This window comes from Sciurus carolinensis, chromosome 11, assembly GCF_902686445.1.
Source record: "Sciurus carolinensis chromosome 11, mSciCar1.2, whole genome shotgun sequence".
Taxonomy (NCBI): Eukaryota; Metazoa; Chordata; class Mammalia; order Rodentia; family Sciuridae; genus Sciurus; species Sciurus carolinensis.
In genome coordinates, this window is record NC_062223.1 from 798,116 (window position 1) to 822,912 (window position 24,797).

The window sequence follows — 24,797 nt, forward strand, 5'->3', positions numbered from 1 at the left end:
CTTCTGAACGAGGGTGCCCAGTCTGTGTGTCCAGTTCTGCTGGGGGCACCTGCTGCTGCTTCATGGGTGGTCCCTGGGAGAGCAGTTGCCTGGGCAGGTGTGAGGTTAACTGAGAGGAGCTGTGGGCTGCCGTCCAGCGTGCCTGGCGCTCTCTGCTGTGTGCCGGCCATCATTCAGCTGTCTGTTCTCAGTGCTCAGTGTCTGCTGCGTGTGGGGCTGGCTAGGGAGCTCCATGTGCCACTGACCTGCTGCCTCTGTTTCAGATGTACCGGCTCACGCTGCGCACAAGCAAAGACGCCGTCTCGCAGAGGTTGTGTGAGCTGCTGTCAGAGCAGTTCTGACCCCTGGGACAGAAGGTCCCGCCGTGTTCGTGCGTCTCTTCGTCTCTGCCATTCGTCTTCGTCACCATACTGCTAATGAAACCCCTTGTCTGAATATCGCAGCACAAGGTGCCTCCAGGCCCAGCCCCTGGGCGGTGTGGGACAAGGGGCATTGTGGAGGAGGACTGCAGCGGGCCTGCCCTGGCAGGAGGGCCCTGGCCCTGGGTATCGAGACAGCTCTGTGGCTCAGCCTACCAATTAAAGGGAGATGTGAAGTTTGAGTGGAAGTGGGATTCTGTCGAGGCTTGTCCCGTGCTGCTGTCCTGGCGCGGACCCGGCTCAGACTCTGGTGCAGCAGTGCTGCTGTGTTTGCAGGGCTGCCTGGGACCATCTGCTGTGCGGCAGGGACACCCACTGCAGGAGGAGTGTGGCTTGGCCTGCAGGGTGGGCAGCATGTCATGGGACTTGCTGAGGTACTGCTGGGTGTGCCTGGGAAGGGTTGTCATTCACTGCTCTGCTGACTGTTGCCCACACCAGGCACCCGCTCTCCTCGGCTGGCCCTGTGTGCAGCTCCGGTGTTTTTGCAGGGACTTTTGTGCTGTGCTCTGTACGACACCTTAGGTTTGCACTGGTGGGTGGAGGGATCCTGAAGGATCTGCAGTGCATGACCATGGCCCATCTTGCAAGCCTCTGCAAGGTGTGTTGGTCCTGCCTGCTGGTGGCCTTCACCGGTCAGCGCAGTCTCTGGGGCTTCAGCTGAGGCTGAAGTATTGTAGACTGCACCTGTCCAGTTCTTGCTGGAGGTGGGGATGGAGGAGATGGGAGGGGACAGCGGCCCTGAACAGGGCTCTGCTGAGGGTGTGCTGGGCCTGCTGGCCTTGTACTCGAGCTCTCACAGGGGTCCCTGCATGCGTAGCACCTCGAGGCCGGATGTGGATGGGGCAGAGAGGCCTCGGGAGCCGAGGTGGGCCCTGAGACAGCTCCTAGGGTCAGTACACAGCAGTTCTGCAGGTTCGTCACTTGTGCCCACAGCACCTGAGGAGATGTAGGAAAAGGCAGGACCCACTGTCTCCCTTGATGTGCCAGAGCACTGGGTACCACATGGGCCCTTTGCCCTGGCCTCTGGCCATTAACCTGCTGCTGCTGAGTCTTGGGGACAGCTGCAGGGCATTATGTCCCACCCAGGGTGACTTTCACAGCATCCAGCCCTTCCTGTGCTGATCTTGGTGTGTGTGTGCTCCAGAACTCCTGGTCTGCCCGCAGCATGTCAAGACACACCCCTGCCTCAGGGTGGACTTGTGCTGCAGATGGATAGCCTGGCTCCCTGGCCAGGGTGAGCTTCTGTGTCCTCTTGTTGCAGCTGCTGGACAGTGTGGCTGTCCCTGATGTGTAGTCCACATAGTGCATGTGGACAGCAGGGTCTGTGGCCATGGCTCCTCTGCATGGGCAGCCAGGTGGTGGTCTCTGGGCAGTGAGTCCCCTGGCATAGGAAGGGCTGCTAAGGCACAGGCCTGCCCTCTGTGCCATCCCAGGGGTGTCCATCTGTGCATTGTGCTCCTTTTCAGAGAAAAATAAATGCTAGTGCAGTTGACCAGAATGTGTGTAGTCTTTTGGGGAGCTTTCTGCGGGCATGGTGGGTGCTGGCACCAAGGACCCTGGAGTGCCATCTGCCTGTGCAGCCTGTCCCTTCAGCACAGGGGCAGTTGCTGTGGGTCTAGCAGTGCTGGACAGGGCACCTCACAAAGCCACAGGGCACCTTTGCCCTGTTAGTGTGGCTCTGGCTGTGGCTGAGTCTGCCTGCCGCAGTGGGTGTTGGGCTGTGGCTCTGTGGAGGCCTGTGGTCGAGGCTCACAGGACAGGTGGGCCCAGGGCTCTTTCCTGCTGAGCCTCCTGTCTGGAAACCTGCAGCATGGCACTGGAGATGCTGCTGGAGGGACCCAGAGGGTCGTAGCTTCACCAGACACTCAAGCAGGGTCCTGGGTGGGGCATAGCCAGTGGTAGTGTCCTTTCTTGTCCCAGTCCCACCTAGGGACAGCCCCACCCGGCCCAGGTCCTGTGCCCACTGTGCATGTGTGCCCGGGAATGGAGGCCCGAGGGATTTGGAGGATGACACCGTGGTGCTCTTGGATTAACCTCTGCCTTTACAAGAACTAGTTTATTTGGAATCAACTCGGTGGTGGGTGACAGCCTCCTCTGGGGATGTGGGTTCTGGTGGCAGCCAGCCTGGCCAGCTGGGTACCACTGTCTTACACCTGCTTGTCGCCCTGACTGGGGATACCCCTCTCTGCTGTATTTGGTGCTTACCTTGCCTTTCGTCCCCTATCCCTGTCCACACCCCCATGTCCCCATCTCATCAGTCCTCATGCTCCCCAGCAGCCTGCTGGCACAACCCCTCCTTGGCCTCTTCTCTGCAAGATTCTGCGATCAAAGGCTGGGAGGCTGTGTGCATGGCAGATGCTGCAGTCAGCAAGTGCCCGGTGTGTCAGGGTCAGCAGTTCATTGCCCACCTCAAACCTACTCTTAGCAGGGTCTGCAGGAGGTAGGTGGTCAGGGCTTCTGCCTAGCAGCTTCTTCCTCACAGCAGCCTCAGGTGAGCTGCCTCCGAGGGCTCATGGAGACCAGATCTATGTCCCGGAAAGGGGCTGCTGCACAAATCCAGAGGAGGTGGCCATGGTGGCATCTGTTTTGTTCTTGACCTGTGACCCTTCATGTCCGGGAGACCAGGCTGCTTCTCTAGGCTCTGCATGGGGGTTTGCACACACAGTTGCTGAACACCTGCAAGGTGAGCGTGAGCTGCTGGCCTGGTGCGTTGGGGTCTGGACAGGGCAGGAGGACCTGCTTCTCGTAGGAGCTAAGTGGTGAGCAGCAGCTGCATTGGGCATCCACCTGCTGGGTGGTGATGTTGAAGCTGCCAAGAAGCAGACAAGCAGAGAGTCAATGAAGCCTCACTCCCCTGAGGAGTAGGCAGGACTCCAGGCTGTTTGTGGGCCACCTCTTCAAGAGCATTCCCTCTCCTACTGACTGTTGCTCACAGACACAGAGCAGGTGTGGCCCTGGGCATGGGGAAGGCTGCCTGGGCCCCAGTGGGATGGGCGGGGCAGCACTGCAAGTACTTGACAGCCTGGCTCCTACAGTGGTCCTGACCCATCCAGGAAGGTTGGCTCCCAGGAGCTCACCTGACAGAAGAGGCACAGACACCCTCGCAGCGGGTCAGCGTCACGTTTGCTGTGCACCCCTGGTACGTGATCTCTTGCTCATGCTCCTGTACACTGCAGGGTCCTGGGAGCCAAGAGGCAAGAGAGTTAGGTGGATAGTGAGATTAATGCTCACTTCAGGGCAGGGCCACTGAGCTGAGGGCACAGCTGAACAATAGGACTGAGCTTAGAGAAGCCAGAAGTCAGGTAGGCCCCACCCTGGCCCTTGCAGTTCAGACCAGGTTCTGCATGGAGAGAAAGGCTGGCAGCCTCTCATTCCTGACTTTTCGGAAGGACTTTTCGGTAGACTGGGCCTGAGTTCTCACCACCACCCCTCCTATGGCCCAGACATGACCTATGGCCATCAAGTGTCTCAGGACCTGCTGAGGGCCAGGAGAGTGTGTTGGTGTCTCTCCCCATATCACTGTTGGGGGAGGGGAAGCAGAACAGGCTCTGTGGTCTGGGTTTCTAGGAGGGGTGTGGTGTGAGTACCAGGACACCTGGTCAGATAGTGGTGGTGATGCTGCAGTGCGGCCCAAGGTGCGCTGGTGCAGGGGACAGGCATTACAAGCTGCTAGTGTGGACGTGGGTCAACACACTTAAAAAAAAAAAAAAAGGTTTCTGGAAGACTGGACATCCTGCCCCAGGGGTGTCTCCCTCAGTTGCATCAAGCTGATTTTGTCCCCCTACTACACCAGCAGCTGAGGAGGGAGGGGCTCATGGTCTGGTGTCCTGAGCCCCAGCTGTCCCCCTGCAGCCCACTCCCATTGCTTGTGTTCTGCTTCCTGATGTTACTTCCGCAGAAAACAGCCTGCATCCAAGTCCTTTTTGTACACCGTGACAAGGCCTCATGCACAGTAGAATGTGCAACTGGGCTGGCGAGCAGGCCCTGCTCGGGGAGGGCGTGTCAGGGCAGCCCGTCTCCAAGGACAGGTGCCACAGAAGATATACTCCTATACTCCCAGGGAAGGAAGGGCGTACTCAGAGTCCAGGGTGGACGTGGACAGCTCCTGTTGCCATGGCATGGCCCAGGCACATGCTTACTTTGCAGGGAGCCCTGGCAGTGAGTGCCTTCATTAAATGGCAGCCCTGGTCTCCAGTCCCACTCGACCTTCTGCAGGTCCGGGAGGTACATACTTTCACGGGATTTTGCTTTTCCTCTAACTCAAAGGAGGTCATTCTCCTTGAGCTCAAGGGCCCCTGCTAAATCACACCCTTGGTCTTCTCAAGGGTCAGATGTGGAAGGCTATCTGTGGGGAGATGTCAGCCTGAAAAGAAGCCAAAGAAGTGGAGGGACATGACGCAGAGGCCCAGGTTGTGAAAGAGGCCTCCCATGGCTGGTAGGAGGCTGGAGAAAGCCCTAGTTTCAGCCAGACTGGAGTTAGCACAGAGGGATGCTCACGTTTGGGACAGGCACACGGGACTTGGGCAGCATGGAGGCATGACGGGACGAGGGAAGGTGGTACACAAGAGCAGCACAGCACTGTTGAGGGAAGAGGCAGGCCTGGAGTGCAGCCCTGTACCTATGGAGGCTACAGAGATGCTACTTACCAGGAGAGGACACCGGGGGAGCCACAGTAGAAGAGGATGCTGGGGGGAAGGTAGAGGAGCTTCCACGAGAGGTTATGTGGCTGGACAGGAACATGGATGTGGGCAGCCTGGTGGTACCAGGAGGGCTGGTTGTGAAGTTGGTGGTGGGAGAAATGGTTGAAGCTGTCATCCCCAAGGTAGATGACACGAGATCTAGCGTGGAAGCTCGGGTGGTGAGAGAAGTAAACTGGGAGGTGGTGGATTGTGAGAAGGCAGAGGAAGGGGAGGCACTGGGTGTGGTCCTGGAAGTGGAGGGGAAGTCTGGGCTAGACTCTGGTACTTGAGGTGGCCTGGGAGACATATGGACAGGAGGCAGGGTGGGAAGATAAGAGGGGGAGAGAGATGAGGTAAAAGGAGGTGAGAGGGAAGTCTTGACAGGAGTGGACGCTGGTGTGGGAGACAAAAAGGAAGAAAGAGAGGTAGAATGTGATCTGCTTGTGAGTCCAGGGGACAGTGCAGGAGAGGACATGGACCTGCTGGTGGGCGAGTACTGTGAAGTAGCAACGGTGGGGGTTGGAGGGACTGAAGTAGGTGATGAAATCAAAGAAGAACTAGAGGGGAACATGGTGGAATCGAACGACGAGGAAGTCTGAGAGGTTGACAGGGAGGATATGGATGAGGTCTTGGACCAGAGCATAGAAGGAGAAGGAGAAGATGGAAAAAAAGAAGTGGAAAGACTTGGAAAATGAGATGGTGAAGTAATTGGAGATAAAAAAGGAGAACTGGAGATAGAAACATATGGGAAATTAGATGAGGAGCTCCCAAAAGTGGAAGACACTGGGGAAGTACGGAAAGTACTCTGGGATTGGAACGAAGCACTGGTGGACGAGGTTATCAGGGGTGTGGTCTTTGTGGGTCCTGTAGCCTTGAGTGTTGTGGTTAAAAGGCTGGAGATCATTGTCCTTGGCATGGAGGTTGCCCAGAGCGCTGGTGTGCTGGATGTGATGCTGAGGCTCTCAGAGGTTGTGGTCTTTTCCGAGGTGGACAGTGTGGGAACCAGGGAGGTCACAGAGGTCTTAGGTCCAGATGGAAATGAAATGGTAGTGGTGGATCTGAGGGATGTCCCTGTGAGGGGAAGTGAAGCGTGGGCAGTGGTGGAGGCAGAGGTGGTGTGTGAAGACTGAGAGGACCATGGTGTTTGTGGAGTGCTCTGAGTGGCCTTGGAGGTTTGGACCTGAGGGCTCCCAGTTCCCATGATGGTGGTGCCCATAGGGGATGTGGATGGCTGATGTGTCGAGGAGAAAGTGTGTGACTCGGGGAGAGGGGAGGTTTTGGCTGTAGTTAAAGAGCTGTGTGCTTGGGTGGAGGTAGTGTTGTTCGTGGTCATCATTGGTGTGGTGGTTGTGGGTCCTGTGGCCTTGAGTGTTGTGGTTACGAGACTGGTGATCATTGTCCTTGGCATGGAGGTTGCCCAGAGCACTGGTGCACTTGATGGGTTGCTGAGGATCTCAGACTTTGTGGTCAGTGCCGAGGTGGACTGTGTGGGAACCAGAGGGATCGTTGAGGTCTGGGGCCCAACTGAACTTGAGAAGGTACTGGTGGATCTGAGGGGTGTTCCTGTGAGGGGAAGTGAAGTGTGGGCAGTGGTGGAGGCAGAGGTGGTGTGTGAAGACTGAGAGGACCATGGTGTTTGTGGAGTGCTCTGAGTGGCCTTGGAGGTTTGGACCTGAGGGCTCTCCGTTTCCATGATGGTGGTGGCCATAGGGGATGTGGATGGCTGATGTGTCGAGGAGAAAGTGTGTGACTCGGGGAGAGGGGAGGTTTTGGCTGTAGTTAAAGAGCTGTGTGCTTGGGTGGAGGTAGTGTTGATCGTAGTCATCATTGGTGTGGTGGTTGTGGGTCCTGTGGCCTTGAGTGTTGTGGTTACGAGACTGGTAATCATTGTCCTTGGCATGGTGGTTCCCCAAAGCACTGGTGCACTGGATGTGATGCTGACGCTCTCAGACTTTGTGGTCAGTGCCGAGGTGGACTGTGTGGGAACCAGAGGGATCGTTGAGGTCTGGGGCCCAACTGAACTTGAGAAGGTACTGGTGGATCTGAGGGGTGTTCCTTTGTGGGGAACTGAAGCGTGGGCAATGGTGGAGGCAGACGTTGTGTGTGAAGACTGAGAGGACCATGGTGTTTGTGGAGTGCTCTGAGTGACCTTGGAGGTTTGGACCTCAGGGCTCTCCGTTCCCACGATGGTGGTGACCATAGGGGATGGGGATGGCTGCTGTGTCGAGGAGAAAGTGTATGACTCGGGGAGAGGGGAGGTTTTGGCTGTAGTTAAAGAGCTGTGTGCTTGGGTGGATGTAGTGTTGTTTGTGGTCATCATTGGTGTGGTGGTTGTGGGTCCTGTGGCCTTGAGTGTTGTGGTTACGAGACTGGTGATCATTGTCCTTGGCATGGTGGTTCCCCAGAGCACTGGTGCACTGGATGTGATGCTGAGGCTCTCAGACTTTGTGGTCAGTGCCGAGGTGGACTGTGTGGAAACCACAGAGGTCGGTGAGGTCTGAGGCGCAGATGGAGTTGAAATGGTAGTGGTGGATCTGAGGGACGTTCCTGTGAGGGGAAGTGAAGCGTGGGCAGTGGTGGAGGCAGACATGTACGAAGACTGAGAGGACCATGGTGTTTGTGGAGTGCTCTGAGTGACCTTGGAGGTTTGGACCTGAGGGCTCCCAGTTCCCACGATGGTGGTGCCCATAGGGGATGTGGATGGCTGATGTGTCGAGGAGAAAGTGTGTGACTCGGGGAGAGGGGAGGTTTTGGCTGTAGTTAAAGAGCTGTGTGCTTGGGTGGAGGTAGTGTTGTTCGTGGTCATCATTGGTGTGGTGGTTGTGGGTCCTGTGACCTTGAGTGTTGTGGTTACGAGACTGGTAATCATTGTCCTTGGCATGGTGGTTCCCCAAAGCACTGGTGCACTGGATGTGATGCTGACGCTCTCAGACTTTGTGGTCAGTGCCGAGGTGGGCTGTGTGGGAACCAGAGGGATCGTTGAGGTCTGGGGCCCAACTGAACTTGAGAAGGTACTGGTGGATCTGAGGGACGTTCCTATGTGGGGAAGTGAAGCGTGGGCAGTGGTGGAGGCAGACGTTGTGTGTGAAGACTGAGAGGACCATGGTGTTTGTGGAGTGCTCTGAGTGACCTTGGAGGTTTGGACCTCAGGGCTCTCCGTTCCCACGATGGTGGTGACCATAGGGGACGTGGATGTCTGATGTGTCGAGGAGAAAGTGTATGACTCGGGGAGAGGGGAGGTTTTGGCTGTAGTTAAAGAGCTGTGTGCTTGGGTGGAGGTAGTGTTGTTCGTGGTCATCATTGGTGTGGTGGTTGTGGGTCCTGTGGCCTTGAGTGTTGTGGTTACGAGACTGGTGATCATTGTCCTTGGCATGGTGGTTCCCCAGAGCACTGGTGCACTGGATGTGATGCTGAGGCTCTCAGACTTTGTGGTCAGTGCCGAGGTGGACTGTGTGGAAACCACAGAGGTCGGTGAGGTCTGAGGCACAGATGGAGTTGAAATGGTAGTGGTGGATCTGAGGGCCGTTCCTGTGAGGGGAAGTGAAGTGTGGGCAGTGGTGGAGGCAGACGTGTACGAAGACTGAGAGGACCATGGTGTTTGTGGAGTGCTCAAAGTGGCCTTGGAGGTTTGAACCTGAGGGCTCCCCGTTCCCATGATGGTGGTGGCCATAGGGGATGTGGATGGCTGATGTGTCGAGGAGAAAGTGTGTGACTCGGGGAGAGGGGAGGTTTTGGCTGTAGTTAAAGAGCTGTGTGCTTGGGTGGAGGTAGTGTTGTTCGTGGTCATCATTGGTGTGGTGGTTGTGGGTCCTGTGGCCTTGAGTGTTGTGGTTACGAGACTGGTGATCATTGTCCTTGGCATGGAGGTTGCCCAGAGCACTGGTGCACTTGATGGGTTGCTGATGCTCTCAGACTTTGTGGTCAGTGCCGAGGTGGACTGTGTGGGAACCAGAGGGATCGTTGAGGTCTGGGGCCCAACTGAACTTGAGAAGGTACTGGTGGATCTGAGGGACGTTCCTGTGAGGGGAAGTGAAGCGTGGGCAGTGGTGGAGGCAGACGTTGTGTGTGAAGACTGAGAGGACCATGGTGTTTGTGGAGTGCTCTGAGTGACCTTGGAGGTTTGGACCTGAGGGCTCCCCGTTCCCACGATGGTGGTGACCATAAGGGATGTGGATGGCTGATGTGTCGAGGAGAAAGTGTGTGACTCGGGGAGAGGGGAGGTTTTGGCTGTAGTTAAAGAGCTGTGTGCTTGGGTGGAGGTAGTGTTGATCGTGGTCATCATTGGTGTTGTGGTTGTGGGTCCTGTGACCTTGAGTGTTGTGGTTACGAGACTGGTGATCATTGTCCTTGGCATGGTGGTTCCCCAGAGCACTGGTGCACTGGATGTGATGCTGAGGCTCTCAGACTTTGTGGTCAGTGCCGAGGTGGACTGTGTGGAAACCACAGAGGTCGGTGAGGTCTGAGGCGCAGATGGAGTTGAAATGGTAGTGGTGGATCTGAGGGACGTTCCTGTGAGGGGAAGTGAAGCGTGGGCAGTGGTGGAGGCAGAGGTGGTGTGTGAAGACTGAGAGGACCATGGTGTTTGTGGAGTGCTCTGAGTGGCCTTGGAGGTTTGGACCTGAGGGCTCCCCGTTCCCACGATGGTGGTGGCCATAGGGGATGTGGATGGCTGATGTGTCGAGGAGAAAGTGTGTGACTCGGGGAGAGGGGAGGTTTTGGCTGTAGTTAAAGAGCTGTGTGCTTGGGTGGAGGTAGTGTTGTTCGTGGTCATCATTGGTGTGGTGGTTGTGGGTCCTGTGGCCTTGAGTGTTGTGGTTACGAGACTGGTGATCATTGTCCTTGGCATGGAGGTTGCCCAGAGTGCTGGTGCACTTGATGGGTTGCTGATGCTCTCAGACTTTGTGGTCAGTGCCGAGGTGGACTGTGTGGGAACCAGAGGGATCGTTGAGGTCTGGGGCCCAACTGAACTTGAGAAGGTACTGGTGGATCTGAGGGACGTTCCTGTGAGGGGAAGTGAAGCGTGGGCAGTGGTGGAGGCAGACGTTGTGTGTGAAGACTGAGAGGACCATGGTGTTTGTGGAGTGCTCTGAGTGACCTTGGAGGTTTGGACCTCAGGGCTCTCCGTTCCCACGATGGTGGTGACCATAGGGGACGTGGATGTCTGATGTGTCGAGGAGAAAGTGTATGACTCGGGGAGAGCGGAGGTTTTGGCTGTAGTTAAAGAGCTGTGTGCTTGGGTGGAGGTAGTGTTGTTCGTGGTCATCATTGGTGTGGTGGTTGTGGGTCCTGTGGCCTTGAGTGTTGTGGTTACGAGACTGGTGATCATTGTCCTTGGCATGGTGGTTCCCCAGAGCACTGGTGCACTGGATGTGATGCTGAGGCTCTCAGACTTTGTGGTCAGTGCCGAGGTGGACTGTGTGGAAACCACAGAGGTCGGTGAGGTCTGAGGCGCAGATGGAGTTGAAATGGTAGTGGTGGATCTGAGGGACGTTCCTGTGAGGGGAAGTGAAGCATGGGCAGTGGTGGAGGCAGAGGTGGTGTGTGAAGACTGAGAGGACCATGGTGTTTGTGGAGTGCTCTGAGTGGCCTTGGAGGTTTGGACCTGAGGGCTCCCCGTTCCCATGATGGTGGTGGCCATAGGGGATGTGGATGGCTGATGTGTCGAGGAGAAAGTGTGGTGACTCGGGGAGAGGGGAGGTTTTTGGCTGTAGTTAAAGAGCTGTGTGCTTGGGTGGAGGTAGTGTTGTTCGTGGTCATCATTGGTGTGGTAGTTGTGGATCCTGTGACCTTGAGTGTTGTGGTTACGAGACTGGTGGTCATTGTCCTTGGCATGGTGGTTCCCCAGAGCACAGGTGCACTGGATGTGATGCTGAGGCTCTCAGACTTTGTGGTCAGTGCCAAGGTGGGCTGTGTGGGAACCAGAGGGATCGTTGAGGTCTGGGGCCCAACTGAACTTGAGAAGGTACTGGTGGATCTGAGGGACGTTCCTGTGAGGGGAAGTGAAGCGTGGGCAGTGGAGGAGGCAGACGTGGTGTGTGAAGACTGAGAGGACCATGGTGTTTGTGGAGTGCTCTGAGTGACCTTGGAGGTTTGGACCTCAGGGCTCTCCGTTCCCACGATGGTGGTGACCATAGGGGACGTGGATGTCTGATGTGTCGAGGAGAAAGTGTATGACTCGGGAGAGCGGAGGTTTTGGCTGTAGTTAAAGAGCTGTGTGCTTGGGTGATGTAGTGTTGTTTCGTGGTCATCATTGGTGTGGTGGTTGTGGGTCCTGTGGCCTTGAGTGTTGTGGTTACGAGACTGGTGATCATTGTCCTTGGCATGGTGGTTCCCCAGAGCACTGGTGCACTGGATGTGATGCTGAGGCTCTCAGACTTTGTGGTCAGTGCCGAGGTGGACTGTGTGGAAACCACAGAGGTCGGTGAGGTCTGAGGCGCAGATGGAGTTGAAATGGTTGTGGGTGGATCTGAGGGACGTTCCTGTGAGGGGAAGTGAAGCGTGGGCAGTGGTGGAGGCAGAGGTGGTGTGTGAAGACTGAGAGGACCATGGTGTTTGTGGAGTGCTCTGAGTGGCCTTGGAGGTTTGGACCTGAGGGCTCCCAGTTCCTACGATGGTGGTGCCCATAGGGGATGTGGATGGCTGATGTGTCGAGGAGAAAGTGTGTGACTCGGTGAGAGGAGAGGTTTTGGCTGTAGTTAAAGAGCTGTGTGCTTGGGTGGATGTAGTGTTGTTCGTGGTCATCATTGGTGTGGTTGTGGGTCCTGTGGCCTTGAGTGTTGTGGTTACGAGACTGGTGATCATTGTCCTTGGCATGGAGGTTGCCAGAGTGCTGGTGCACTTGATGGGTTGCTGATGCTCTCAGACTTTGTGGTCAGTGCCGAGGTGGACTGTGTGGGAACCAGAGGGATCGTTGAGGTCTGGGGCCCAACTGAACTTGAGAAGGTACTGGTGGATCTGAGGGACGTTCCTGTGAGGGGAAGTGAAGCGTGGGCAGTGGGGAGGCAGACGTTTGTGTGTGAAGACTGAGAGGACCATGGTGTTTGTGGAGTGCTCTGAGTGACCTTGGAGGTTTGGACCTCAGGGCTCTCCGTTCCCACGATGGTGGTGACCATAGGGGACGTGGATGTCTGATGTGTCGAGGAGAAGTGTATGACTCGGGGAGAGCGGAGGTTTTGGCTGTAGTTAAAGAGCTGTGTGCTTGGGTGGAGGTAGTGTTGTTCGTGGTCATCATTGGTGTTGTGGTTGTGGGTCCTGTGACCTTGAGTGTTGTGGTTACGAGACTGGTGATCATTGTCCTTGGCATGGTGGTTCCCCAGAGCACTGGTGCACTGGATGTGATGCTGAGGCTCTCAGACTTTGTGGTCAGTGCCGAGGTGGACTGTGTGGAAACCACAGAGGTCGGTGAGGTCTGAGGCGCAGATGGAGTTGAAATGGTAGTGGTGGATCTGAGGGACGTTCCTGTGAGGGGAAGTGAAGCATGGGCAGTGGTGGAGGCAGAGGTGGTGTGTGAAGGACTGAGAGGACCATGGTGTTTGTGGAGTGCTCTGAGTGGCCTTGGAGGTTTGGACCTGAGGGCTCCCCGTTTCCCATGATGGTGGTGGCCATAGGGGATGTGGATGGCTGATGTGTCGAGGAGAAAGTGTGTGACTCGGGGAGAGGGGAGGTTTGGCTGTAGTTAAAGAGCTGTGTGCTTGGGTGGAGGTAGTGTTGTTCGTGGTCATCATTGGTGTGGTAGTTGTGGATCCTGTGACCTTGAGTGTTGTGGTTACGAGACTGGTGGTCATTGTCCTTGGCATGGTGGTTCCCCAGAGCACAGGTGCACTGGATGTGATGCTGAGGCTCTCAGACTTTGTGGTCAGTGCCAAGGTGGGCTGTGTGGGAACCAGAGGGATCGTTGAGGTCTGGGGCCCAACTGAACTTGAGAAGGTACTGGTGGATCTGAGGGACGTTCCTGTGAGGGGAAGTGAAGCGTGGGCAGTGGAGGAGGCAGACGTGGTGTGTGAAGACTGAGAGGACCATGGTGTTTGTGGAGTGCTCTGAGTGACCTTGGAGGTTTGGACCTCAGGGCTCTCCGTTCCCACGATGGTGGTGACCATAGGGGACGTGGATGTCTGATGTGTCGAGGAGAAAGTGTATGACTCGGGGAGAGCGGAGGTTTTGGCTGTAGTTAAAGAGCTGTGTGCTTGGGTGGAGGTAGTGTTGTTCGTGGTCATCATTGGTGTGGTGGTTGTGGGTCCTGTGGCCTTGAGTGTTGTGGTTACGAGACTGGTGATCATTGTCCTTGGCATGGTGGTTCCCCAGAGCACTGGTGCACTGGATGTGATGCTGAGGCTCTCAGACTTTGTGGTCAGTGCCGAGGTGGACTGTGTGGAAACCACAGAGGTCGGTGAGGTCTGAGGCGCAGATGGAGTTGAAATGGTAGTGGTGGATCTGAGGGACGTTCCTGTGAGGGGAAGTGAAGCGTGGGCAGTGGTGGAGGCAGAGGTGGTGTGTGAAGACTGAGAGGACCATGGTGTTTGTGGAGTGCTCTGAGTGGCCTTGGAGGTTTGGACCTGAGGGCTCCCAGTTCCTACGATGGTGGTGCCCATAGGGATGTGGATGGCTGATGTGTCGAGGAGAAGTGTGTGACTCGGTGAGAGGAGAGGTTTTGGCTGTAGTTAAAGAGCTGTGTGCTTGGGTGGATGTAGTGTTGTTCGTGGTCATCATTGGTGTGGTAGTTGTGGGTCCGGTGGCCTTGAGTGTTGTGGTTACGAGACTGGTGATCATTGTCCTTGGCATGGTGGTTCCCCAAAGCACAGGTGCACTTGATGTGATGCTGACGCTCTCAGACTTTGTGGTCAGTGCCGAGGTGGACTGTGTATGAACCAGAGAGGTTGTTGAGGTTTTGAGCGCAGATGGATTTGAGATGGTAGTGGTGGATCTGAGGGACGTTCCTGTGAGGGGAAGTGAAGCGTGGGCAGTGGTGGAGGCAGAGGTGGTGTGTGAAGACTGAGAGGACCATGGTGTTTGTGGAGTGCTCTGAGTGACCTTGGAAGTTTGGACCTGAGGGCTCCCAGTTCCCACGATGGTGGTGACCATAGGGGATGTGGATGGCTGATGTGTCGAGGAGAAAGTGTGTGACTCGGGGAGAGGGGAGGTTTTGGCTGTAGTTAAAGAGCTGTGTGCTTGGGTGGAGGTAGTGTTGTTCGTGGTCATCATTGAGTTGTTGTTTGTGGGTCCTGTGGCCTCGCCTATTGTGGTTAAGAGACTGGAGATCATTGGTTTTTGAATGGAAGTTCCCCAGAGTCCTGCTGTGCTGTATGGGGTGCTGCCGTTCTCAGAATTCGCTGTCAGCGGAGAGATTTCCCGTGAGGGAACCAGAGACATCATCGAAGTCAGTGGCCTCACTGGAGTTATAAAGGTCGTGGTGGTCCTGAGGGTCCTTCCTGTTTGTGGAGCTGAGCTCTGGTCAGTGGTGGAGTGCGTCTTGGTGTTTGAGGCCTGAGCGACTGAGGAGGTGTGGCTCATGGGCCTTTCTGTGTGTGCATTAGTGGTTTCCTGGAGGGATGTTCCTGTCAGTGCCCTTGATGTGGGAGCGGTGGAGAGAGACCTGGTGGAAGTGTGACGTGTGTCGACCGTGTTTTCTGGAGACCAGGTGGAGGGTGCAGTGTTTGGTGTTTGTAGCGTGGTTTTGGGTGCTGTTGACCATCCAGTCCCTTGCAGTGCCTGCCGCGTGAACGTTGTTGACCTGAGGGTGGCTGTTGGTCCTCTGTGGCTGGTCTCAGGTCCTGTGGTTGTGCTGAGCGTTCCTGGTGCAGTGCCGTCTCTGTGGAAGCAAGGCATGTGTTACAGTGCAGTCCCCACTTCCCTCCTAGACGCCCTGTGCTCCATCCTTGTGGCCTGCCACTGTCCTGTGTGTCTGTCCCTGTCGCCACTGCCTTGATCACCCCTGTGTGTCTGGGGAACTCTGTGCTGCCATGGAGCATTCGGCTGCAAAGTGTGGGTGCTGGCTCCCTGTGAATCTGTCCTTGTGTTGTGACCTCTTCCCTGTTATCTGTCCCTATTGCCCTAGCGTGTGAGGTCCTTCTGGCCCTGTCCCCTCTCCTGGTGTCTGTCCCCACTGTCCCAGCCTCTCTGGTCCTTCTGGCCCTGTCCCCTCTCCTGGTGTCTGTCCCCACTGTCCCAGCCTCTCTGGTCCTTCTGGCCCTGTCCCTCTCCTGGTGTCTGTCCCCACTGTCCCAGCCTCTCTGGTCCTTCTGGCCCTGTCCCCTCTCCTCATGTCTGTCCCCACTGTCCCAGCCTCTCTGGTCCTTCTGGCCCTGTCCCCTCTCCTCGTGTCTGTCCCCACTGTCCCAGCCTCTCTGGTCCTTCTGGCCCTGTCCCCTCTCCTGGTGTCTGTCCCCACTGTCCCAGCCTCTCTGGTCCTTCTGGCCCTGTCCCCTCTCCTCATCTTCTGTCCCCACTGTCCCAGCCTCTCTGGTCCTTCTGGCCCTGTCCCCTCTCCTGGTGTCTGTCCCCACTGTCCCAGCCTCTCTGGTCCTTCTGGCCCTGTCCCCTCTCCTCGTGTCTGTCCCCCTGTCCCAGCCTCTCTGGTCCTTCTGGCCCTGTCCCCTCTCCTGGTGTCTGTCCCCACTGTCCCAGCCTCTCTGGTCCTTCTGGCCCTGTCCCCTCTCCTCGTGTCTGTCCCCACTGTCCCAGTCTCTCTGGTCCTTCTGGCCCTGTCCCCTCTCCTCGTGTCTGTCCCCACTGTCCCAGCCTCTCTGGTCCTTCTGGCCCTGTCCCCTCTCCTGGTGTCTGTCCCCACTGTCCCAGCCTCTCTGGTCCTTCTGGCCCTGTCCCCTCTCCTCGTGTCTGTCCCACTGTCCCAGCCTCTCTGGTCCTTCTGGCCCTGTCCCCTCTCCTCATGTCTGTCCCCACTGTCCCAGCCTCTCTGGTCCTTCTGGCCCTGTCCCCTCTCCTCATGTCTGTCCCCACTGTCCCAGCCTCTCTGGTCCTTCTGGCCCTGTCCCCTCTCCTCATCTTCTGTCCCCACTGTCCCAGCCTCTCTGGTCCTTCTGGCCCTGTCCCCTCTCCTCATGTCTGTCCCCACTGTCCCAGCCTCTCTGGTCCTTCTGGCCCTGTCCCCTCTCCTCATCTTCTGTCCCCACTGTCCAGCCTCTCTGGTCCTTCTGGCCCTGTCCCCTCTCCTGGTGTCTGTCCCCACTGTCCCAGCCTCTCTGGTCCTTCTGGCCCTGTCCCCTCTCCTCGTGTCTGTCCCCACTGTCCCAGTCTCTCTGGTCCTTCTGGCCCTGTCCCCTCTCCTCGTGTCTGTCCCCACTGTCCCAGCCTCTCTGGTCCTTCTGGCCCTGTCCCCTCTCCTGGTGTCTGTCCCCACTGTCCCAGCCTCTCTGGTCCTTCTGGCCCTGTCCCCTCTCCTCGTGTCTGTCCCCACTGTCCCAGCCTCTCTGGTCCTTCTGGCCCTGTCCCCTCTCCTCATGTCTGTCCCCACTGTCCCAGCCTCTCTGGTCCTTCTGGCCCTGTCCCCTCTCCTCATGTCTGTCCCCACTGTCCCAGCCTCTCTGGTCCTTCTGGCCCTGTCCCCTCTCCTCATGTCTGTCCCCACTGTCCCAGCCTCTCTGGTCCTTCTGGCCCTGTCCCCTCTCCTCATCTTCTGTCCCCACTGTCCAGTCTCTCTGGTCCTTCTGGCCCTGTCCCCTCTCCTGGTGTCTGTCCCCACTGTCCCAGCCTCTCTGGTCCTTCTGGCCCTGTCCCCTCTCCTGGTGTCTGTCCCCACTGTCCCAGCCTCTCTGGTCCTTCTGGCCCTGTCCCCTCTCCTGGTGTCTGTCCCCACTGTCCCAGCCTCTCTGGTCCTTCTGGCCCTGTCCCCTCTCCTGGTGTCTGTCCCCACTGTCCCAGCCTCTCTGGTCCTTCTGGCCCTGTCCCCTCTCCTCATGTCTGTCCCCACTGTCCCAGCCTCTCTGGTCCTTCTGCCCTGTCCCCTCTCCTCATGTCTGTCCCCACTGTCCCAGCCTCTCTGGTCCTTCTGGCCCTGTCCCCTCTCCTCATGTCTGTCCCCACTGTCCCAGCCTCTCTGGTCCTTCTGGCCCTGTCCCCTCTCCTGGTGTCTGTCCCCACTGTCCAGCCTCTCTGGTCCTTCTGGCCCTGTCCCCTCTCCTCATGTCTGTCCCCACTGTCCCAGCCTCTCTGGTCCTTCTGGCCCTGTCCCCTCTCCTCGTGTCTGTCCCCACTGTCCCAGCCTCTCTGGTCCTTCTGGCCCTGTCCCCTCTCCTCATCTTCTGTCCCCACTGTCCCAGCCTCTCTGGTCCTTCTGGCCCTGTCCCCTCTCCTGGTGTCTGTCCCCACTGTCCCAGCCTCTCTGGTCCTTCTGGCCCTGTCCCCTCTCCTCATGTCTGTCCCCACTGTCCCAGCCTCTCTGGTCCTTCTGGCCCTGTCCCCTCTCCTCTTGTCTGTCCCCACTGTCCAGCCTCTCTGGTCCTTCTGGCCCTGTCCCCTCTCCTGGTGTCTGTCCCCACTGTCCCAGCCTCTCTGGTCCTTCTGGCCCTGTCCCCTCTCCTCGTGTCTGTCCCCACTGTCCCAGCCTCTCTGGTCCTTCTGGCCCTGTCCCCTCTCCTCATGTCTGTCCCCACTGTCCAGCCTCTCTGGTCCTTCTGGCCCTGTCCCCTCTCCTGGTGTCTGTCCCCACTGTCCCAGCCTCTCTGGTCCTTCTGGCCCTGTCCCCTCTCCTCATGTCTGTCCCCACTGTCCCAGCCTCTCTGGTCCTTCTGGCCCTGTCCCCTCTCCTGGTGTCTGTCCCCACTGTCCCAGCCTCTCTGGTCCTTCTGGCCCTGTCCCCTCTCCTCATGTCTGTCCCCACTGTCCCAGCCTCTCTGGTCCTTCTGGCCTGTCCCCTCTCCTGGTGTCTGTCCCCACTGTCCCAGCCTCTCTGGTCCTTCTGGCCCTGTCCCCTCTCCTCATGTCTGTCCCCACTGTCCCAGCCTCTCTGGTCCTTCTGGCCCTGTCCCCTCTCCTCGTGTCTGTCCCCACTGTCCCAGCCTCTCTGGTCCTTCTGGCCCTGTCCCCTCTCCTCATCTTCTGTCCCCACTGTCCCAGTCTCTCTGGTCCTTCTGGCCCTGTCCCCTCTCCTGGTGTCTGTCCCCACTGTCCCAGCCTCTCTGGTCCTTCTGGCCCTGTCCCCTCTCCTCATGTCTGTCCCCACTGTCCCAGTCTCTCTGGTCCTTCTGGCCCTGTCCCCTCTCCTGGTGTCTGTCCCCACTGTCCCAGCCTCTCTGGTCCTTCTGGCCCTGTCCCCTCTCCTCGTGTCTGTCCCCACTGTCCCAGCCTCTCTGGTCCTTCTGGCCCTGTCCCCTCTCCTGGTGTCTGTCCCCACTGTCCCAGCCTCTCTGGTCCTTCTGGCCCTGTCCCCTCTCCTGGTGTCTGTCCCCACTGTCCCAGCCTCTCTGGTCCTTCTGGCCCTGTCCCCTCTCCTGGTGTCTGTCCCCACTGTCCCAGCCTCTCTGGTCCTTCTGGCCCTGTCCCCTCTCCTCATGTCTGTCCCCCACTGTCCCAGCCTCTCTGGTCCTTCTGGCCCTGTCCCCTCTCCTCATCTTCTGTCCCCACTGTCCCAGCCTCTCTGGTCCTTCTGGCCCTGTCCCCTCTCCTCATCTTCTGTCCCCACTGTCCCAGCCTCTCTGGTCCTTCTGGCCCTGTCCCCTCTCCTGGTGTCTGTCCCCACTGTCCCAGTCTCTCTGGTCCTTCTGGCCCTGTCCCCTCTCCTCATGTCTGTCCCCACTGTCCCAGCCTCTCTGGTCCTTCTGGCCTCTCCCCTCTCCTCATCTTCTGTCCCCACTGTCCCAGCCTCTCTGGTCCTTCTGGCCCTGTCCCCTCTCCTCATCTTCTGTCCCCACTGTCCCAGCCTCTCTGGTCCTTCTGGCCCTGTCCCCTCTCCTGGTGTCTGTCCCCACTGTCCCAGCCTCTCTGGTCCTTCTGGCCCTGTCCCTCTCCTCATCTTCTGTCCCCACTGTCCCAGCCTCTCTGGTCCTTCTGGCCCTGTCCCCTCTCCTGGTGTCTGTCCCCACTGTCCAGCCTCTCTGGTCCTTCTGGCCCTGTCCCCTCTCCTCATCTTCTGTCCCCACTGTCCCAGCCTCTCTGTCCTTCTGGCCCTGCCCCCTCTCCTGGTGTCTGTCCCCACTGTCCCAGCCTCTCTGGTCCTTCTGGCCCTGTCCCCTCTCCTGGTGTCTGTCCCCACTGTCCCAGCCTCTCTGGTCCTTCTGGCCCTGTCCCCTCTCCTCATCTTCTGTCCCCACTGTCCCAGTCTCTCTGGTCCTTCTGGCCCTGTCCCCTCTCCTGGTGTCTGTCCCCACTGTCCCAGCCTCTCTGGTCCTTCTGGCCCTGTCCCCTCTCCTCATGTCTGTCCCCACTGTCCCAGCCTCTCTGGTCCTTCTGGCCCTGTCCCCTCTCCTCATCTTCTGTCCCCACTGTCCCAGTCTCTCTGGTCCTTCTGGCCCTGTCCCCTCTCCTGGTGTCTGTCCCCACTGTCCCAGCCTCTCTGGTCCTTCTGGCCCTGTCCCCTCTCCTCATGTCTGTCCCCACTGTCCCAGCCTCTCTGGTCCTTCTGGCCCTGTCCCCTCTCCTCATCTTCTGTCCCCACTGTCCCAGCCTCTCTGGTCCTTCTGGCCCTGTCCCCTCTCCTGGTGTCTGTCCCCACTGTCCCAGCCTCTCTGGTCCTTCTGGCCCTGTCCCCTCTCCTGGTGTCTGTCCCCACTGTCCCAGCCTCTCTGGTCCTTCTGGCCCTGTCCCCTCTCCTCATCTTCTGTCCCCACTGTCCCAGTCTCTCTGGTCCTTCTGGCCCTGTCCCCTCTCCTGGTGTCTGTCCCCACTGTCCCAGCCTCTCTGGTCCTTCTGGCCCTGTCCCCTCTCCTGGTGTCTGTCCCCACTGTCCCAGCCTCTCTGGTCCTTCTGGCCCTGTCCCCTCTCCTCATGTCTGTCCCCACTGTCCCAGCCTCTCTGGTCCTTCTGGCCCTGTCCCCTCTCCTCATGTCTGTCCCCACTGTCCCAGCCTCTCTGGTCCTTCTGGCCCTGTCCCCTCTCCTCATCTTCTGTCCCCACTGTCCCAGCCTCTCTGGTCCTTCTGGCCCTGTCCCCTCTCCTCATCTTCTGTCCCCACTGTCCCAGCCTCTCTGGTCCTTCTGGCCCTGTCCCCTCTCCTGGTGTCTGTCCCCACTGTCCCAGCCTCTCTGGTCCTTCTGGCCCTGTCCCCTCTCCTCATGTCTGTCCCCACTGTCCCAGCCTCTCTGGTCCTTCTGGCCCTGTCCCCTCTCCTCATCTTCTGTCCCCACTGTCCCAGCCTCTCTGGTCCTTCTGGCCCTGTCCCCTCTCCTCATCTTCTGTCCCCACTGTCCCAGCCTCTCTGGTCCTTCTGGCCCTGTCCCCTCTCCTGGTGTCTGTCCCCACTGTCCCAGCCTCTCTGGTCCTTCTGGCCCTGTCCCCTCTCCTGGTGTCTGTCCCCACTGTCCCAGCCTCTCTGGTCCTTCTGGCCCTGTCCCCTCTCCTCATCTTCTGTCCCCACTGTCCCAGCCTCTCTGGTCCTTCTGGCCCTGTCCCCTCTCCTCATGTCTGTCCCCACTGTCCCAGCCTCTCTGGTCCTTCTGGCCCTGTCCCCTCTCCTGGTGTCTGTCCCCACTGTCCCAGCCTCTCTGGTCCTTCTGGCCCTGTCCCCTCTCCTCATGTCTGTCCCCACTGTCCCAGCCTCTCTGGTCCTTCTGGCCCTGTCCCCTCTCCTCATGTCTGTCCCCACTGTCCCAGCCTCTCTGGTCCTTCTGGCCCTGTCCCCTCTCCTCATGTCTGTCCCCACTGTCCCAGCCTCTCTGGTCCTTCTGGCCCTGTCCCCTCTCCTCATCTTCTGTCCCCACTGTCCCAGCCTCTCTGGTCCTTCTGGCCCTGTCCCCTCTCCTCATGTCTGTCCCCACTGTCCCAGCCTCTCTGGTCCTTCTGGCCCTGTCCCCTCTCCTCATATCTGTCCCCACTGTCCCAGCCTCTCTGGTCCTTCTGGCCCTGTCCCCTCTCCTGGTGTCTGTCCCCACTGTCCCAGCCTCTCTGGTCCTTCTGGCCCTGTCCCCTCTCCTGGTGTCTGTCCCCACTGTCCCAGCCTCTCTGGTCCTTCTGGCCCTGTCCCCTCTCCTCATGTCTGTCCCCACTGTCCCAGCCTCTCTGGTCCTTCTGGCCCTGTCCCCTCTCCTCATGTCTGTCCCCACTGTCCCAGCCTCTCTGGTCCTTCTGGCCCTGTCCCCTCTCCTCATGTCTGTCCCCACTGTCCCAGCCTCTCTGGTCCTTCTGGCCCTGTCCCCTCTCCTCATCTTCTGTCCCCACTGTCCCAGCCTCTCTGGTCCTTCTGGCCCTGTCCCCTCTCCTCATGTCTGTCCCCACTGTCCCAGCCTCTCTGGTCCTTCTGGCCCTGTCCCCTCTCCTCATGTCTGTCCCCACTGTCCCAGTCTCTCTGGTCCTTCTGGCCCTGTCCCCTCTCCTCATGTCTGTCCCCACTGTCCCAGCCTCTCTGGTCCTTCTGGCCCTGTCCCCTCTCCTCATGTCTGTCCCCACTGTCCCAGCCTCTCTGGTCCTTCTGGCCCTGTCCCCTCTCCTCATGTCTGTCCCCACTGTCCCAGCCTCTCTGGTCCTTCTGGCCCTGTCCCCTCTCCTGGTGTCTGTCCCCACTGTCCCAGTCTCTCTGGTCCTTCTGGCCCTGTCCCCTCTCCTCATGTCTGTCCCCACTGTCCCAGCCTCTCTGGTCCTTCTGGCCCTGTCCCCTCTCCTCATGTCTGTCCCCACTGTCCCAGCCTCTCTGGTCCTTCTGGCCCTGTCCCCTCTCCTGGTGTCTGTCCCCACTGTCCCAGCCTCTCTGGTCCTTCTGGCCCTGTCCCCTCTCCTCATCTTCTGTCCCCACTGTCCCAGTCTCTCTGGTCCTTCTGGCCCTGTCCCCTCTCCTCATGTCTGTCCCCACTGTCCCAGTCTCTCTGGTCCTTCTGGCCCTGTCCCCTCTCCTCATGTCTGTCCCCACTGTCCCAGTCTCTCTGGTCCTTCTGGCCCTGTCCCCTCTCCTCATGTCTGTCCCCACTGTCCCAGTCTCTCTGGTCCTTCTGGCCCTGTCCCCTCTCCTCATGTCTGTCCCCACTGTCCCAGTCTCTCTGGTCCTTCTGGCCCTGTCCCCTCTCCTGGTGTCTGTCCCCACTGTCCCAGCCTCTCTGGTCCTTCTGGCCCTGTCCCCTCTCCTCATGTCTGTCCCCACTGTCCCAGCCTCTCTGGTCCTTCTGGCCCTGTCCCCTCTCCTCATGTCTGTCCCCACTGTCCCAGCCTCTCTGGTCCTTCTGGCCCTGTCCCCTCTCCTGGTGTCTGTCCCCACTGTCCCAGCCTCTCTGGTCCTTCTGGCCCTGTCCCCTCTCCTGGTGTCTGTCCCCACTGTCCCAGTCTCTCTGGTCCTTCTGGCCCTGTCCCCTCTCCTCATGTCTGTCCCCACTGTCCCAGCCTCTCTGGTCCTTCTGGCCCTGTCCCCTCTCCTGGTGTCTGTCCCCACTGTCCCAGCCTCTCTGGTCCTTCTGGCCCTGTCCCCTCTCCCTCGTGTCTGTCCCCACTGTCCCAATCTCTCTGGTCCTTCTGGCCCTGTCCCCTCTCCTCGTGTCTGTCCCCACTGTCCCAGCCTCTCTGGTCCTTCTGGCCCTGTCCCCTCTCCTCATGTCTGTCCCCACTGTCCCAGCCTCTCTGGTCCTTCTGGCCCTGTCCACTGTCCTCGTGTCTGTCCCCACTGTCCCAATCTCTCTGGTCCTTCTGGCCCTGTCCCCTCTCCTCGTGTCTGTCCCCACTGTCCCAGCCTCTCTGGTCCTTCTGGCCCTGTCCCCTCTCCTCATCTTCTGTCCCCACTGTCCCAGCCTCTCTGGTCCTTCTGGCCCTGTCCCCTCTCCTCGTGTCTGTCCCCACTGTCCCAGCCTCTCTGGTCCTTCTGGCCCTGTCCCCTCTTCCCCCGACTATGTGCTGCCTTCCTGTGCTCTGCTTCCCACTGGCTCTGGGAGACGCGGCCTCAGCCGTGGCACCCTGGCCACAGAGGGGCTCCTGAGGGTGGGCACCCTGGCCTCCACGGGCTGCCACTCACCTTGACTGAGGAGTGTTTCTGTCACTGAACTTATTGGGGCCTTTGTGGTTCTTGCTGTGGACTGAGCTGTGGACTTCGTGCCTGGGTTTGTGGAGGATGCTATGGACTGGGTTATGGCGTGGGTCACGGTCAGTCCTGTGGCTGTCGACCTCCATGTGGCTGTAGGGTTAGAGGTCGCTGCTGTCACTTGAGGTGATTTTGCAAAGGACAGCCACATGCATCTCACAGCGTGTGCCTGAGTGCCTGCGCTTGCCTGTGAGCCAGGATTGCTCGTAGGGTCTGCCTGGGGAAGCACTGGCACCCTGCCGCCCGTGGCCTGGCTCTCATGGCCTTGAGGCCATGCCAGTGACCCAAGGCTCATGTGGGGCCCTCCCTCTGCCCACTTTTGGTCAGACGTGTGGACGAATGCCCTGTGCTCTCATGGTCCCAGGCATTAGGTCTGCCGTGTTGGTGGCAGGATGCAGCTGGTGCCCCGCCCCACACTGCTGAGGCATTCCAGTGTCCCATCCATGTTACCGCCCGAGGAGACTAGAGATGGCATCCATGTGGTCAAGAGTGTCCAGTCCTCAGTGGAGGCAGGGGCTGTGGGTGGGACGGTGGGCCCAGGGCTGCTGGTGCTGGAGTTCCCTGTGCTGGGCTGGACTTCTGAGGGTGGTGAGCCTGTGTGGGATGACCTGACCTCATGCACGGGCAGGGGCAGACCACATGCCCTCGAGTCCTGTCTTCTCCTGTCACCCAGCCTGGCAGCTCCTGGGCTGGAGGAAGGGGGTGGGAGGCCTGGGGACGGCTGAGGCTTCTGAGGGCAGCATGGGCCCTGCGTGGGGCCTTCTGTGAGGGACTCACTGTTGAGGCCTTGCTCTGTGCTCAGTGGCCAGTTCAGCAAAGGCTGAGTGGGCCGGGCCGAGGGAGGTGAGCTTTGCGCTCCCTCCCGCCTTGGATCTGGGGTGCACAGGTGTGTTCCTGCCCCTCCCCTGCTGGCCTAGGTGGAGGGGGCAGGAAGTGCCCCGGCCGGCAAGCCCGTGTCCTGTGGCAGTTGGAGTGTGCAGTCACCTGTGGTGGGCAGCAGCGGCAGGGTTGTGTTGGGCGGCACTGTAAGAGGAGGGTATGGTCAGACGCCACTGGTCATGCAGCCCCCAGCCCTCGGCCAGGGGTCCTGAGGGTGCCCAGGCGGAGCCGTGTGCTCCTGTGACCGGGGCTGGCCTGCCTGCCCTCCTTCCCTGTCTCCTCTCCTCCCCTCCTCTGTTCTCAGCCTGGTGTAGAGAGGTGAGCTGCCAGCTTCTTTCACTGTCTAGAGCAAGGTTCCCAGGAAGAGTCCCACTGTGCTCCCCAGTACCCTGGCAGACCTGGGGGGCCTGCTCTGAGTGGGTGGGCTGTGGGAGAGGCAGGAGGCCAGAGGAGTCTAGTGCTGTTCCTCTGTCTCTGCCTCCTGCAGCCTCGCTGCCTGTCTCTGGGACTCTCAGTACCTCAAGGGGCAGGGCCCTGAGGAGTGGGGCTCTGGGGCTGGACTTACTGCAGGGCACACAGGTCCCCTCGCTGTGGTCAAAGTACTCGTCCTGGGAGCAGTTGTAGCAGCCTGTGGCAAGGAAGGGACAGGTCAGCACCGGC

At 59.0% G+C, this 24,797-nt stretch overlaps 2 protein-coding genes across 4 annotated transcripts in view; one reads left to right on the forward strand and one right to left on the reverse strand.

The window, feature by feature from the left end:
• The window catches only part of Ap2a2 (adaptor related protein complex 2 subunit alpha 2), a 66,107-nt gene extending 64,198 nt beyond the window's left edge, over nucleotides 1-1,909 (forward strand). For both annotated transcript variants that reach the window (XM_047517049.1, XM_047517050.1), the window contains exon 22: nucleotides 264-1,909. In XM_047517049.1, coding sequence (XP_047373005.1) covers nucleotides 264-341 — 78 coding nt within the window. In that variant the 3' untranslated portion in view covers nucleotides 342-1,909. The remainder of the gene's footprint in view (nucleotides 1-263) is intronic.
• Nucleotides 1,910-2,465: 556 nt separating this feature from the next.
• The window catches only part of Muc6 (mucin 6, oligomeric mucus/gel-forming), a 34,167-nt gene continuing 11,835 nt past the window's right edge, over nucleotides 2,466-24,797 (reverse strand). Inside the window, exons 27-33 of one of the 2 annotated variants that reach the window (XM_047518672.1) lie at nucleotides 24,703-24,765; nucleotides 24,243-24,281; nucleotides 23,709-23,852; nucleotides 23,193-23,351; nucleotides 14,688-14,903; nucleotides 3,497-3,599; nucleotides 2,466-3,228 (exon numbers count right to left, since the gene is read on the reverse strand). In XM_047518672.1, the coding sequence (XP_047374628.1) occupies nucleotides 3,054-3,228; nucleotides 3,497-3,599; nucleotides 14,688-14,903; nucleotides 23,193-23,351; nucleotides 23,709-23,852; nucleotides 24,243-24,281; nucleotides 24,703-24,765 (899 nt within the window). In that variant the 3' untranslated portion in view covers nucleotides 2,466-3,053. Of the gene's footprint in view, nucleotides 3,229-3,496; nucleotides 3,600-5,065; nucleotides 9,103-9,594; nucleotides 10,770-14,687; nucleotides 14,904-23,192; nucleotides 23,352-23,708; nucleotides 23,853-24,242; nucleotides 24,282-24,702; nucleotides 24,766-24,797 lie in introns of those variants that run through there. The other variant, XM_047518671.1, reaches the window with a different exon arrangement.